At 43.6% G+C, this 16,780-nt stretch overlaps 1 protein-coding gene across 2 annotated transcripts; it reads right to left on the bottom strand.

Annotated features, from left to right (window-relative positions):
* Positions 1-7,741: 7,741 nt before the first annotated feature.
* Positions 7,742-16,465, bottom strand: armc1 (armadillo repeat containing 1). 2 transcript variants are annotated; one of them, XM_080514719.1, is made up of 7 exons: positions 16,229-16,465; positions 15,174-15,379; positions 14,485-14,576; positions 12,123-12,315; positions 11,486-11,602; positions 10,741-10,815; positions 7,742-10,090 (listed from the first exon to the last, which is right to left on the bottom strand). In XM_080514719.1, the coding sequence occupies exons 2-7, from the start codon at positions 15,333-15,335 to the stop codon at positions 9,899-9,901; spliced, it is 831 nt and encodes a 276-aa protein (XP_080370845.1). In that variant the 5' UTR covers positions 15,336-15,379; positions 16,229-16,465; the 3' UTR covers positions 7,742-9,898. The 2 variants fall into 2 exon arrangements, with proteins under 2 accessions (XP_080370845.1, XP_080370846.1); XM_080514720.1 differs by having other exon boundaries at positions 16,307-16,465.
* Between the last annotated feature and the right edge of the window lie 315 nt (positions 16,466-16,780).

Below are 16,780 nucleotides of genomic sequence, written 5' to 3'. Positions count from 1 at the left end.
ATTAAAGAGTGTGAAAAAACCAAAGGCTTCTGGTATGAATGCAAAATGTTACTCATTGTTCCCTCCTGGGTTTTTGTTTTGGTTGGTACGCACGGCACAGGCCGGCGCACGGCTATTGTTGAGGAAAAATAGTAGATTAAACTGAACGACAGTCAAATCAAAGAAATAATCACATATTTATGAATATTTAATATGGTCATGGCAAATAAGGCAAGTAATTAGGAGTTTCCATAAATTAGCAAATTGTTATTTTATGATAATGAGAGATCTTCAGCTTTTTCTCATGAATAATTTATAAAGCAACAAAAAAAAAAAAGTTTAGCGGGAAAAGAATGAGGAAGTCTGACGCTCGTGTTGATCACACACATGCACATGTGCCGAGACACAAAAACACACAGCTTTTCCTACAGTTCCTATTGTTTTCTTCAATTTGTCACTGGATATTTATTAGGTTGGAGATGGCAGGTTTTTATCAGTCCAATGTACCATGCAGACGGGTGTCGAGTTGTTTGGAAGAAGAGGTGATACTGGCATCGCCATCAGACGCCTGTTCATGCACTTTATTCAAAAAGCACAGTTTATCCCAAAAGGTACAGAAGAAGAGTGTTGTATAGAGAAAATCCAGGCAACCTGGCATGAGGGAGTAGACAAATGTACAATTGGCTCTCGAATGTTTGACAAACGCAAGAAATTTTGGGGAGGAAGGAGTTGAACAGCGATGATCCTGGCACGCATGTAGAGGAGAGGGGGGGCGGAGGGTGGAGGGTGGGAGGGGGGGGTCGCTCTAAAGGGGTTAATATGAAGGCGGAGTAGAAGAGAGGGTGGGGCAGAGAGGGCAGCGAGTCAGAAAACAAGAGCAAAACAAATCTGTGATCTGGAACTCGGAGAGCAGCCACTCAGGAGGGATTAATGAGAAGTAGGAGGCTGTGAAATTATGTGGCCTTTGAGTGGGGAGAATGGCCCTAGCAGAGCATGGCCCTGAAATGAGGTGAGACAAACTTCACCTGATCCACAATTAACGGCATCATGCGGATGGGTGACAAAGAGTCACAGCAGGGGAGGGAAAGGAGAAGGCGGGTGGGGGGTGGGGGGGTGTGGAAGCACAATTCACTTTGTGGCAAATTATCACTCCTGCAAAAAGGGGCAGCCATCAGAAACCAAGACTCAATGAGGAGAGAAGCGGATTTTACACACCTGTCTCTCTCTCTTCTTTAAAAAAAAAAAAAAAATGACAGCGACAGGGATGAGAGCAGAGGTGTATGCTTAAAAAGGACAGACAGTCGCTGGGAACGGAGACAATTAACAGTATGGAAAAGCATAAATAAAGAGCGAGGAGACGGAGGAGGAAAATGGGGTACAGTTGATTGCACACAGGGTGAGGAGCAATAACAGGAGCACAAATGATTAAGTGGTGTTAGGGACGAGGAACACTTGTTTGCAAGGACAATCTTTGTGTGCTTTTGTTGTCTGCCGGCCGCCTTTATCTTTGTGTAATTCTCCGTCTGATGAAATGTGTTTAAAGAGATGAATTGGGATCGGAGGAGCCGTCCTGACATGATTATGAGGGATTCATCTGCAGCCATCTGCCACCGTTATGAAGGGGGGCATGTAGGGGGGGGAGAGATAGAGAGAGAGAGAAAGGCAGTGAGATAGAGGGAGGCAGGAGGGAGGGAAGTGCAGACCTTCTGTTCAGCAACCCTGCCACAGACCCACTATTACACAGGCCTCTGGCCTCCACTTTAACATGAAGACTCGCTTTGCCTCGGCAGTGAAGGTGAGTTCAATTAAAGAAGCAGAAGTGGGTCATAAAACTTGTGCACTTATTGTTTTACAAGATTCAACAGCTCATTAAAAGCATAATTATAACAGCAGAGGAGAAAGCTCTGAGGTGTTATAAAGACACATGATAACTACTGACCTCAGAAGCACAGTCAGATATGCAAAGGAAGAAAAAAAAAATTTAACTTCATCCCTTGCTGCGAAATTTTCCAGGTACCACTGGTATTATTATATTACGCCTTGGAAGTGGCACCTACAGACTACATCATATTCACACACCAGTTGGAGGAGAGGGCAGAGCAGATGGGTCCATTGCTCATCACAACGTCCACTTGTTCTAAAGGGGAAAGCGGGGGCCTCAGACAGCATGTCTTAAGTTGTGTAATAGGCTTTTGGTGTCACTAATGAAAGTCACACGTTTGCTTTTTTTTTTTTTTCTCAGGTTGTTTGTTTTTTTCCCTTTTTTGGACTCGAGCGATTTGTTCACACTGCCTAACATCACAAAAATATAAGTAACTTGTACAACCACTATGATCTCACAGGAGAGGGGCTTTTCAGGCAGAAATGATGGGATTCATCACTTCTTTTGATCAGTTTTGATGAGTAATGCCACAGTGTCTAATGTGTGACAGCAGTTGCCATGGCATCTGGCTGACAGTTTTTTTTTGTTTTTTTTTTGTCCCTCGTTGTAAAATCATAGTCTGTGTTATTTGCTTCTATAATCTTGAGTTGGGTTTTACACTGACAGCTGTCTTCTTTTTACGATTACCGTACTTTGCTCCACACGTGGAAAAAAAAAAACACACCAAAAAAAAAAAAATGCCAGATCTCTTGTGATTGAACAAAGCACCTTTTTTCTTTCTTTGCTCACTCCACCACTGAGCCATCACTTCATATTACAGGTTAACGTTACGGTGCTTAATTATGTGCCTGCTGCTTGGGGCTTCTAATAACCTGTCATTGAGGGGAATTTGAATGTCACACCATTTTGTTGGGCCCTAATGGCAGCAGGCAGATCCACTGATGAGCCGTTTTGGGACAATTACAGCGGATATTCAAATCACAGGTCTGGGTTGTGTGAACTGCACCGTGCACAAACCTGACAGGGGGTTTGGCTGCGCGCGCACACGCGCACACACACACGCACGCACGCCCACACTTGTTGTGTCTTGACCCTTTAATCCAGAATCCCCCCCCCCTCCCCTACCCCCCCGACACCTCATACAGTCCCACTGTAGCCCCGACCGCTTTTATTATCCGTCTAATCCAGATATCAGCGATTTCATCAAGCTGGGAAGATATGCATATCATGAATTATTTTGACACTGGGACCTTTTAATTTTCGCCGGCAATATTTCATCCCACCAATCAGCGGTTGGAGTGGCTGTGGTCGGGCGGACGCGGCAGTGTCAGAGGACGAGACTCCCTCCCCCCCCCCCAGGCAGATCCAAATCATCCGGGGGACAATAATGAGCTATGGCCACAATTATGAGCCGCCTGTGTGTGCATGCATCTCATCAAGGGCCCCGTGCAAGCTGCTGCAGGAGAGGAGGCACGCAAAGGGACACAATGCACAGCTCATACACTGCGCATGAAATATGTCCAAATCAAAGCAGAGACACAAGCACTTGTGTTTTCACACATCCAATGTAATCAAAGGATTCTGCACATTGAAACGCAGCAAGTTTACACGAGGCGATCCATTGCACGCAGCAAAATGCAGTCCCCGCTGTCTCAATGGCGTACCGTTTTGTAGTTTGAATATAACGTTTAAGATCCGCCACATTTGCAACTGCTAAGGCTGTTTGTGTGAATTAATTTGCTTCATGCAAAAACCTGATGTTGGTATGAAATTTGTTACATTGTTATACATTAGGCCAAGTAACACTGTGATGACACGATAATTAATGATAATGAATGCATCATATGCAATTCAACTATCAATATTTCTAACACTTGAGCATCTCTGTGGTTAATCTGTCTCTTTGTTGCACGAGGTACATACTGGTGATATGCATGTCATTGTAAATTGTTGAAAATAAATTGGAATTCAATATGTTTGTTTTTTTTATCTTGTATTAAATAAGATCTGTGCATGGAAATACGCTTTTAATATCGTGACTTGCGTCACGTCATTGTGCTGTTTACAGATACATTTTAATCCTATGACTGTATTGTGCCTGCTTCTGCAGTAATAATCAAAATTCTTTGGCGGTATTGTTTTCTGTGGTTAGTCTGTCTTATTATCACAAGCGGGTTTAATAAGTTCGGATTGTGCCGTTTTCTCTTCCTGGAAAATATTTGGTCTGATTGTAATTCTATTCTATTTCAGGAAATGATCCAGACACTTGTAATAAGACAACTTGCAAACGATTATACGACAGCTAAAGATCTTTATGGACAGTGTTTCAGTGCTATCACTTCCCTGTAAGCTTTGAACAAGAAGAGCTGCCAGGTTGTAACTCACACGTGAAGTTGTAAATTGGTGTAAATTGGTATTTACGGAAAGCAAAATGACATCATTAACCACATATTTGTTCACACTAATAGAGTCTGCTCTCGCTGATGTCTAAAGAAATAAAGTATTTTTCTATCTATAAAAACAAAGGTATTATGAAACATAAAAAAGAGGCTCCTATGATGAAGATGTACAGCTTTTCTGCCCCGTAAGAGCCCTCTCTCGATATGTTTGTTGCCCCACACACACTCACAGAGGACACATGTGGACTAACACAGATGCATTATATACCTTTGGCACACAGGGACTCATAGTGTGATACGTGAACTGTGTAAGTTAATACTCTGTGTCTTTACCCAGCTCCCTGTGGGGCGGGTATTACGTGAGCAAATTGGATGCTCGAACCAGTCAGTCCGTGACCTTCCCTCTTCCTGGATGTTGACCCCCGTATAAAGAGAGACATTACATCTCGTTACACAACAACACGGCTCCAGCGCTTCGCTCCAGATAAAGAAAAATGTCTCAATTAAATCTTCACTGGGGCCCCCTGCAGAAGAGTTATTGTTATCCCAGTCGCGCTGATCGCTACACTCACACATCCTCAAAAGTTATTTGACATAAATTGCCGGAGTCACATCATTTCCTGCCACACTCTGAGCGGGATTTACTGCTGATCCCATTGACTAGGAGCCGAACCGCCAATAAAATTCCTCAAGGGCCTATAGGGCCGCGAGATGCGCCTATCTCCCCCCTCGATCAGCGGCCCCTCCCCCCAGCGGAGATTAACCATGCAAATACACACAGGTGGGAGGGTGATAGTGACAACACATTTATACACATATATGCAACTGGGCTGATATGAGGAAGAGACGTGTGCACAAGACAGTCTGATTACATTCTATCTGATGGGTGGAGATGAGAAAAGGGAGCAATTGCAATATACGGCTTATCAAAAAGGGAAAGAAGAGCAAAATTATCGCAAGCTTTAATTTGAAAATGAGAGGCGTGTACGCCACGTATATATTCTCTGGTTGATATCCCTTTATGTGCCAAAACTACTTCATGGAGGCGAAATATCATTACGGGGCAGCACATGAAGCCTTGAAGAAAATCATTTGAAAGGCAAAACCACTTAACATTGGGTGTCTGGGCACTGAAAGGAAGGATACACAATATTAAGTAGTTAAAAACAACCTTATGGCTGCGTTAGTCGCGATAGGTCTGCGCAGATTAGGCCGAGGTGAATAAAGCATGCTAATGGGCGACGGTCCGATGATGGTTATGGTGGTCGCTGCTCAAGTTCAAAACCTACCAGATGGAAACGTGGCTTCAGTACGAGCTCTCAATAATCATCTTAGGTCATCTAATTACAAACAAGTGTTTCCATCAGATGTGATGAGATTACACTGTGGACCGCACACTTTAGAATCTGTCGTCTTTGTCAGGCTTACTGTCTCTCTCTAGTGGCCATGTGTGAGAAATGTGAACGTGAGGAGTCAGTCACTGGTGTTTTTTAGTTGGTTTTTTTTCATGATTTCTACAACTCCAAACATTGTTCTCAGACACAATCTTCATCGTGAACAATGAGCTCTGCCCCGGCAAGCACATCTGTGATAAAACACCAACGAACTTGCATAGACATGCTAATGTACTTGCAGAAAGTTTCTCATAAACTATTACCTAATGGGCAAAAGAGACATTAAATATGTCATTAGGAGGAATAACTTTCATACTAAAATGTCAACAGTTTTGCTTTGAGGACGTACAGTGTGGAGACCGTTCAGTATTTATGATAATCACGCCGACATATCAGAGCATTAAGATGTTACATTTCTGCTCCTGACTGATGTAGCGTGAACATAGCATTTTACAGATTTACATTTACATATATTTTGTTAAATGTTAAAAACAAATACGCTTTTTTTTTTTTTTTTTAATCAGTCTACTGCAGTAGTGTTCATTTTTGTTAAATGTAAATTAAGACTTCAGGGAAAGATTGTGGGCCCTCGGAGTGTGTGTCTATCCCAATAGGGTGGATTGTGTCTGGGGCACAGGAAGAGATGGAGGGATTTCATCAAGATTTTATCTCTAGAGGATGAGGAGTTCATTCTTTAATATGTATGGGGCAAGGTCTCTGTAAGATCGAGAGAAAAAAAGGCAGCTTGTAAAGCAAACAAATACTAACCATTCTGTTGAGTTACTGTACATTTGGGTTATGGGTTAAAAGTATGTACATGTTTTCTATATATTATTCATAATTTATATTTATAATACACATTTGTTTAACACCTTTATGAAGGAAAAAAAAACATTCTTTCTCACATTGGTTTCACAACCTGCTAAAATGCTCAAAATGCTACATCTGCAGGACAAAAGGGACAAGAGCATCATCCAGAAATAACGTCTTACAATTATGCCGACAAGAAATTTGCAGTTTGAATTTGCTCATGAAGACAAACAAGTTATTTCATGCCTGCATCTCTTGTTCCGATAAGGAAAAGGCTGGTTAAACTGGTCTGCACATCAGTTGCACCCACCTCGTTCTCCTGGCATGCTCTGCCTTCGCCTATATTTACATGTGCTCAGTTCCAGCCCTGTCACCTGAAAAATGCAGAAAATGTATAATAATTATAAGTATTTTCTTTTAACTTTATGTCACCCCGTATAAACCATTCAGGGTCATTGTAGTTCCATTTGTAGGATGTCTGCATGTCAGCCGAGACATACTCCTGGATGGTGATGAAGCCAAAAGCTGCCTGACAAATGACTGAAAAGCTACACTAAATCATGAAACGTGTCAAAAGCTTTACGGAACAAATTAAGTAAGTTTGCAATCGGTTACCTCGCCACAAAAATCCTCCTTGCTTTTGTTCAGTTGGTTTCACATTGAGCTCAACACAGACACAAGTAACTTACTTACAAGCTGCATTAAAAAATTTTATTTTCTTTTTACCTTTTGCCATCTTTAATGACTACCCCCCCCCCCCTTCATCCCCAAGAACTTTTGTCAGTATGGACAAAACCGCTTGAGATGCAAGATCGGCCTCGGGGAAAAAAAAAAAAATCAAAAGTGGCCTGTAAACACTAAACATAATTTCTTGTCACCACCCATCTGGCTGATGGAGCAGCTAAGTGAAGGCCCTCTCTTCAGCTTGGCACAGCATTTCAGTGGAGGCTCAGCAGCAGCAGCAGCAGCAGCAGCAGCAGCAGTGGCTTCAGGGCCTCCAGCTGGGGCTGGCTGCTGCCTCTGCCTGCCTGCCTACCAGCACCCAGGCTGGGGGGGGGGGAGAAGTGGTGGGCAGGCCACAGGATCGCCCTGGGGCACCTCACTTATGCACCAGTAAAGAAAACTGAATTTGGCCTCTCCCTCTTCACCGCCCTGTTAGGAATGTTTGCTGCCCTCAGCGATTTGATGTGACAAAGTGAGGGCCGGAGCGCAGCACACGTCAGGAAGATGAAGGAATCAGGAGAGGGAGGGAAGGGAAATAAATAAATATACACAAGCAATTTCAATTTGAAGTTTTATGATCATTTGCTTTAAGAGTGTAAGGGAATCTACAGTTTTAATATTTGCATACATTATTTTACATGTGCTGACACGCTGTACATATGAAGTTACATTTTTTTTTTGAGGCTTTAGTCTAAAGACCTCGGCTGTGTATTTGTCAAGATGTGGTCAATCTAAAAGTCATGGGCATTTTACACATTGATTAACACACAAGGACACACCTGAACAATATTCAAGTATTTCTTTCCCGTATGCACTGAGAAAACAAAATATTAAAATCAGGCTGCAACAGAAAGACTCCTCACTCTGACAAATGGACAAATCACAAAGAAATTATAATACTAGAATAATTATAATACCTTTTTGTTGAGAAACACCGTTGCGTTCGCCACTGCTGTGCTATGATGACAACGTGAAAAAACAAAATTATTATTGCTCTTCTGAGGGGACGAACACAACCGCTTCATGTTATTCAGGTTATTCCGAGCCGTTCCTCTGTTTGACTCCAACCAAGAGTGACGTCTCCGCCCCATCAAAGGAATAAAGGTCGCCTGGTCAGCAGCGTGCGGAATAATTGTCTGACTCTCACACGGGGTCACGATAATTAAACCTGGATTGAGAATTAAGTGCTAAAGTAAAAGTAAATCCCTCACAGAGAGACTCGGGGGTCAGCTGCTACGACTTCCTATTCTAATTTGGGACCGAAGATGCAAAACAGTAAAAGAGCAAAACGAAAACATCCTTCACGTGTGACGTTTCAGGGAACCAGGCACCATTTACAAGCTGTACATAACCACATCTTTTTTTTGTTTGTTTACAGTATAATCAATACTGCTCATCAGTCAGTCCTCTATGTGTGTGTGTGTGTGTGCGCGTACCAAATGGACAGGAAATGCTTTAAGGACATTGCTGGCTAAACTGAAATTTAACCTACGTCATCAGCAGCAGCGGCAACGACGGCGTACAAACGTCATTGAGATTCCTTGTAACACTGGTGAAACACTGGACGGGCAGGCCGTTAAACTGGTTTCGTCTTCCCCATGCTGACCCAGAGCCTTCGCTAAAACGACAGTAATGCTGATGTGAGACGGGAGGCTGGAAGCAGAGGTAGCCTAAAATCTGTGCAATCGACGGAGGGAGCCGCGTCGACCAGCCGCAACCACTACAGAGCTCACACTCGATTATTACTGCATGATTATTACATTGCAGGCATGAAGACTATTCAAGAAAAGCAACTATACACACTGCAGAATTGTGTATAAATCAGCCAATTGTTAGTTGTTTTTTTTTTCAGATTTCAATGCAGTCCTAACACGTGTGAACCTGTGGGTGGGTGAGCTGCGGCCTCTTGCTGGTGTCCCATTTACGATTTCTACTAAACCTTCAGTGAGTTTAAATATGAGGACGGACCTGTAACGTGCTTGGAGCTGGCAACAAAATCATTGCAATGATTAATGAATAAATAATTAAGAGTGAAATGTCGAAAAGGCACGCACAATAATCGCAGACGTAGGCATTGGGCAAATTTGGCACAAAAAAGCATTAACAGCATGCGAAACAAAGAAATATATAAACAGGGAGGGGGGGAAAGGGAAAAAGAATGGGCAAAGAAAAATTATGAAATTATAAAGATTTCAAGTTAAAAATCAATTGAAGTAGAGAAAAAAGAAAAAAAAGAAACCAAAATCATGCACAAAAATCTCGTCATTTTCATGGGCTTCACAATTAATGCGCCTTCCACGTGAAAACTGGAGTCGGAACAGTCGTACACATTTGTGGCGAGCTATTTGGTTTCACTTGTTTAACTCCCCCCCGGTTTATGTCTGTGGAGATACGAGTGTAGCTAGTATATGCTTGTGTACATACAGCCAGCCGTGGATTCGTTGTTCGATATATATGTAGAGATATATATACACACGCTGTTTGAAGTTATTGCAGGTTTCGCTCGGAAAGTCCAGCACTTGTTGCACACCGTGCTCTGTGCGCCTCGAGAGTGGAGGGCTCGAGGCGCGTGTCGCCCCGCGAGGCTGGGTTTTACGTCCAGGACTGGGGCTGTGAGAAGCTAAGGCTGCAGCTGGATTGGTGTCGTTTAGACAAAACGGGGGTGGGGGGGGGGTGGGGGGGAGAGCACAGAGAGGACGGTGGGGAAGTCGTCACCAGTAGAAAGAGCGCGTCAGGAAGTTGGCGGCCGTGCTGAGCCAACCCATGCCGTCTGTGATAGATCCTACGCGCGTGACGGCCTTGTCCGGCTCCTGAGACGGACTCTCGTCCTCGGGCAGGTAGTCCGGGATGTCTGTGTTTTCCTCGACCGGCACTGCCGAGTCCTCCTGGAATGGCACCATCAACTGTAGGAAAACAAGGAATTTATTAAATTAAAAAAAAAAAAAAAATAGATATACAATTTGTTATAAAGGAATAGAACCTGTCATCACTGTTAAAGCTTTTTCTCACAACTGTACTCATGTCCAGTTTCCTGTAAAATACATGACTGAGTGAGGCCTGCCCCCTGCTGGCCACAAGAAGCAATTACTCCTTGTAACGTTCCCTTTGTCTCTTGAAAGCCTTGAAGCAACCTGTACTCAAACTGTTTATACAGTGGGACTTCACATATTAGTTCAAGTACAATTTCTACAAGTGAAGCCACGGTTTGAACTGGGGAAAGTGCTCCACGGTGGCGAGGCTGTTAAAAAGATGCGGGAAAAGCCCGATCCCGTCTTTGACAAGCACAAGTCGGCCCGCGGGGCGAAAGGCAGAGATGTGACTAGCTAATCGTGTCAGTGTGAATAAGTCTCAGCCACAGGCAGGGGGCCAGCGTTGTATAGAGATACACACAACATACAGGCAGCACACTGACCTATTAACAGCCTCCTCCCAGCTCAGTGGTGAACAACACTGCTCCTGGAGAGCCACTGCCCTGCATTTTTTAACATCTCTCGGCCATCGTAAATGATCCGGCAGACTTCCGTCTTCCGTCACCGCTTCGAGCTGCACTTACCTCTCCTCCACTCTCCGTCTTCACCACCTGCTGAGCCGTCATGACTTTGGTGGAATTGATTGCCGTCCCCAGTGCCTGTGGGGAAAGAAGAAGTTTGTTTTTCTTTTTAATTTCAGTTTGTTTCAATATCTATCTTTTTTTTTTTTTTTATCAAACATGAACTCAGGGAAAATTGTCTTGCAATGCTAAACGGTGTTTTAATTCATCCAACTTTTCTGTACTGGACAATATCTGGCTTCAAATATTGTGCCTCTGGTACCAACACTAATATTTACCGTAATGTTTTTTTTCCATCCGGACATTGGAGCTTTGATTACATGAGTAACAAAGCCTACACATTAAACTTACAGCATTGTGTGTTCTAAAACCGTCACAAACAACCTCAGTTTGACGTTTTGGGCATTTTACTGTCGGTCAAGCAACAAAAAGGCACAAGATGATTTATAGACAAATTATTTTACCAGAAATAATACATGTACACTTGAAGTGGTTTGTAACAAATAGTAAAAAGGAAGCATGCACAACAACAACAACAAAAAATCCATAAAGAAAATGTAAGTTTCATTTATCAAAAACAGTTAAAATAATAAAAAATAAAATCAACCATCCGTACAAGTAACCATAAAAACAACCTACTGTATAATCTGATAACAACCAAGAACTACATGCAACATCACAGTTGTCATTTATTGTCTTGGTTCCAAAAAGATCCCGATTAAAAACACTGGATCCGTTAAAGTCGTACCTCGGCTTTCAGGTCCGAGCGGATCCTGACGACGCATCTCTTGACGGCCATCTGGAAGGTGAAACTGATGACTCCTCGGATCTTTAGCAAAGCCTCCTCACACAGACTCCTTCGGGTCTAACAACAGACAGAAACCAGCGGGGGGGGAAGTCAGGGGAGGAGGAAACGGTTCAGGCCGTGTTCGAAGCTTGCAGGGGCAAAACGTACGCCGTAACATTTCCCTTCTACCTTACATGGCCTTTGTGAAAAGCAGTGTTTGACATGAATAAGGGTCTCCGGCTTGCCGGTGTTACGCGTTTCACCTACAGCGATGGAGGGGGGTGCAGCCCAGCGGAGGCCGTCTGTCTGCTGTAATGGAACCTGGCTAGGTGCGGGCTCCCCCCCCACCCCACCCCCCTGCCGAGCGGCATTCAGGTTCAATCTGAGCGCCCCGCTGCTCAATGGCTGACATTTACGAGCCGACCCCTCCGTCTTCCAATCGCGTGCCAGACGAGACGCCGCGGAGAAGCTTTGGCAAACAGCTCGGATCGTGACAAGCCGCGAACACGCTCGACTCGTAAAGACATTCTCCCGCATCAACAGGTCGTCCCGCCAGCGAAGGGCAGACTGCGGGCCCGATACCCGGCAGAACGCTCACCGAGTCGTCCAGCCCGTCGATGTGCAGCACCACCGTCTTGGCCCTCTTGTTATTGGACCCCAAGAAGAACTGGGCTTTGCGGCGGCAGGAGGCGGCCGCCGCTTCGGCTTGCTCGGCCTCTTCTTTACCTGCCGACTGCAAGATCTCATAGATTTCGGATGCCAGCAGCTTGGTCTCCCCGGGCGAAGTGCTCCTGCGGGTGAAGGGAAGAAGAAATTAAAAAAAAAACCCGTCATGAGAAAGAAAACATCCCACACTTCAGCACATTTTTTTTTTTTTTGCAAAAAGTGATTTATGTACGCAAGCCGTCAGTGCCACTCAACTGAATGTTCTCGATAAGCGCCAGGTAATGCTGACACGCTGTAATTGTCATACATAAAACCTAGTGAAGCCAGAAATAGGTCAATTTATGCTTGTAAACTGTAACTTTGTCTTGTTAGGATATCTGACAGACAAAAACAAGTGAAGGACATCCTACAGCTTGCGGGCCTGACAGGGAGACGGTGTGAACGCTGCCTGTGAACTCATTGGGACCCCGGCAATTACAGATCACAGAAATATAATTCTATTCACTTCTGTCAAGTTTTTTTTTGTGCAACAGTCCCAGCAAAAAAAAAAAAAAAAAAAAGCTACAAAAACATCATCTGCATTTGTTCTGCAAGATTTCTAGGGAGGGATCTGGGTTACTGGCGCGGGCTGTGCCATTTTATACGTCACCAAAATGTCACTCCTCCTCCACTGAACATATTCGACATTGGCTGCTTGGCATAGCTGCCCTCTGGGAGCGGAACGACCACGGCACCACAGGAAACATTCCGACGGCGTCTCACTGAAAGCTCGTCAGCCCTTCGACAAACTGAAACACCGCAATCGGCTGATTTATCCGATTATTTCACACTCGTGTGAAACTGAAAGGTTGGCAGCGGCTCGTCAACTGTCACACTTTTTAATCCCTTGAAGGAGGCTAAATTACATTCACACCTATTCTGTGCAACTTCGCTAAGCGCTTCCCCTCAGCCATGTGTTCCCACTTTGTCCAGCTATATTTGACCTCCACACAAAGACACGGCAGTTGAACTCGTGAGCCAAAAAAAAAGTTATTTCCGTTTCCATAGGGCTCCACTTAGTACCAAGTGTGACAGGCTGCTGGAGTGACTGACTGACAGCAGAGCTGGAAAAAGATCCAGGAAAAAAACCCCAAGCATGAAAACAAATATAGACAGTTTAATATAGTTTAACTTCTACATAGCTGACGGGATAAAGTCGATATGCACATTGATTTACGTCCTTAAAAATGTTTCCCTGTATGCGATTTTTGTTCTTTAGCCGTTGACAAAGCATTTGGATGTTATGTCAAATCCTCGTCAAAGTTGTCTCACATTCCGACTTACAGAGGAAAACGTTTAACAAAGACACGTGAAGGGAACCATCAACACTGTCTTGATGCATTTCAGCAAAGGAAACAAGAAGTGCTTTGCATTCATACATAGACTGTCCCTCTGCTTGTTATTAATATCTGATCAATCACAGACATGGAACAACCTGCTGGCTGCAAAGTGCCACGTTTTATTAAACCAAGAGAAACCGCAGTGTCTTATGATGGGCCGGCACACAATGAATAAAGTCCCGGTGACATCGAGAAGTTACTCCATTTCACTAAACCCATAGGATCTTCTACAAACAATGACACGTTTGTTTGAAAGGGAACAAACTGGTCAGAAGGCGAAACTTTTAACAGTTACGTTTGCACCATGACTTCCTGTGTGTCCGTGACATTTCCGGAAGGTTGAACTCATTCTTCCATCAATCATTTTGAAGACTTCGGACTTGATTTTCAAAAGAGACAAAGAAAAAGCGAACGATGGCGCTGCTCTTGCGTTCTAGATCACCGTGCAGGTGTGAGAGGAATCCAAAACACAGCTTGACTAAATATTGAATCCTGCAGACCAACACACTCCACCAAAGCTGCAGCGGTCGCGATGCTCTGATCACGTCTTATTTCAATTTGCCATTTGTTTAATTGTCAAACTTGCTAAAATCCTGAAGGTTCCAGCCATTTAGCCACAGATAACGAGGTTTATTCACACGTCACTCCTAATGTTATGGCTGATCGGTGCAAGAGTAAACTCACTGGGAGTATTAGGAGACAATGTCAGCCATTAATATTTACAGGACGCATGAACGGTGTTCATGCCTTGCCACTGTATTGTAAATAACTGAGATCATTCACCCTGACAGGGCCAACAAGACGCCGTCAGGATTGGACATTTTGCAGACTGGCAAAACATAGAGACTGTAGGTTCAGGCTTTATATAAAGAAAAATGCATCGTGAGCGTGTGTGTGTGTGCAACAGGAACTTGCTTCTGCATGACATTCTGCAAACTCAGCATCATGCCCAGCTCGCCCTTCATCTTCTCCCTGTTGGCTCGACATTCTGCCAGGTAGCGCACGGCCTGCAAGGACAAGGGTAACGGTTATCTATCCGCTGCCAATACGCTGAAAGACACCTCGCGGTATTAAAAATGAGAACACTTTCAAAATGGCTGCGCGCGTGTGCGGCGAAATATTCCATAACAAGTACAAATTCGCGCGGACTGACTTGGTGTTTGCGCTTCATGGATTACTTGTCAAGAAAGTGAGTATATATACATAAAGCCACTTCAAAGTGCACTGGCAAAACAAGTTGTGTACTGGACAAAAGGGTGGCTGTGGAGAAAGTGTGCAGAGGAACCTATATGAAGACTATCCGATGTGTTCATACCACAACAGACAGCAGATGTCACTATTGTGACACTGTGCTTTTGAAAAAAAATGTGGTGGCTGGCACCACCTGTCAAGTTTAGTAAAAACTAATGGCCACTAAAACCTGCTGTGATCCTGCTGGACATCAATGATAGGACAAAGACACTGAATGAAAAAAAATGTCGACACGGAATAACAAGAGTGAGAACTAAAAACTATTTTTGGCAAACATGCTGCTGTTAAACCAAATAGTTCTTAAAAGAACAAACCCATAAAAAAAAAAAAACAATTCCATAGATGCTGCTTACCAAAAGTGCCGAGTAGACAACCTGTGGGTTGGGATGGTCAAAAAACAGGATGAGACCCGGCAGACAGCCCTGGTCTTCTACGATGGCTCTTCGATTCAGAGGGTCGGCGGCAAGATCCCGCAGCTGGTTCACCACAGTCAGTGCATCCATCTCCGCACTCATGGTGCCGCTCGTCTTGTGGCCACACTCATCAAACCAACTTCTTCCTTCAACAGAAACATTCGGGGGGGGGGTTGAAGCACGACATGGAGCTCATGTTTAACAACTGTTTTGTCAAAAACTTATTAAAGGGAATGTCTTTATTTAATCTCGTCATTGTAAAATGTAATATTCATGACAAAAAAATCAAATCTTCATCTGCTTTAAATCAAACCTGCTGCACTTGCTGAATATATTCAAAGAAGAAGAAGAAGAAGAAGACAATAATAGTAAACAAAGATGGTCTGATTGATCAAAATTACAATTAAAGAAGAAGAACAAGAAGCAGAAGAAGATAATAATAGTAAACATAAAGATGGTCTGATTGATCAAAATTACAATTTAAGAAGAAGAAGAAGAAGAAGAAGAAGATAATAGTAAACATAAAGATAGTCTGGCTGATCAAAATTACAATTTAAGATTTTAAAAAAAATTAGGAATCGTCAAAGCCGAAATTAAAGAGGCACATTTTAATGATAACATCTATTATCCACAGTCTTTCTAAACTAACTGGGAAAAATCAGTTTCACCTTACTGTAATTGGTGTCAATGACATGTGCTATAAAGGCGTTTTACTATCATCTACATTCCAACATTCTCTTGAACTAGATTTAATGTTTCATCACAGAATGTGGACATTCACATCAGCATAATCTGACATTATAAATCTATTATTCAACTGGCTTTTTTAATCTGTGTGGCCATTTAACACATAGCGTTAGCATGCCAGAGTTGGTCAATGTTAACGTTATGCCTGTACACGCTGATTGTTTACTCCAAACGCTGTCAAAGAGACGTAAACAAAGCAAAAACTGTTGATTTGTAACAAAGAGAGTGTCCACGACCCCCAGCCTCACCTTAAATCTCCGCCCTGTGGTACAGACGGTCCGGAGCTAAGCTACGCTAGCGAGGGCTACTTCACTGTTAAGGCATACCTTATAGTCACTTTTCACCAAGATGACGGGACAACCCCGGCCGCCTTCAGTGACAAGACTTACAACAGCTTCGCACTGACAAACAGACGTGTTATGTATTACTTTAAAGACAATTAATCTCCCTAAAGCCGGGCCTGTGTCCCTTTCTTCACTACACTCCGTTAGCTAGGGGCCGTGCGCCGTGTTTGGGTTCTGGAGCACAGCAGTGGGTGCACCTGTTTTGTGATCCGGGACATCCCGGCTTTCCATGAGGGTTCCGACAGCAAACGCGTGACAATATCCACCGGGAAGTGCAGTGAATGATAACAAACGTACACAGGTTTCCGGATATTTGATTGGACCAGAAAATCTGATTGACTGTTAGAACACCAAATCAGATCAACGATTTCTTTTCACGTTGAAAGATAATTGGTTACATTTCTTGTCAATCACATAACACGGCGCTGTAATCCCTAAAACACAATTCCAAGACTC

Source organism: Blennius ocellaris, assembly GCF_963422515.1.
Source record: "Blennius ocellaris genome assembly, chromosome: 19".
NCBI classification, from domain to species: Eukaryota; Metazoa; Chordata; class Actinopteri; order Blenniiformes; family Blenniidae; genus Blennius; species Blennius ocellaris.
Note: the sequence above shows the minus strand (reverse complement) of the source record. Positions and strands in the feature narration are given on the sequence as shown.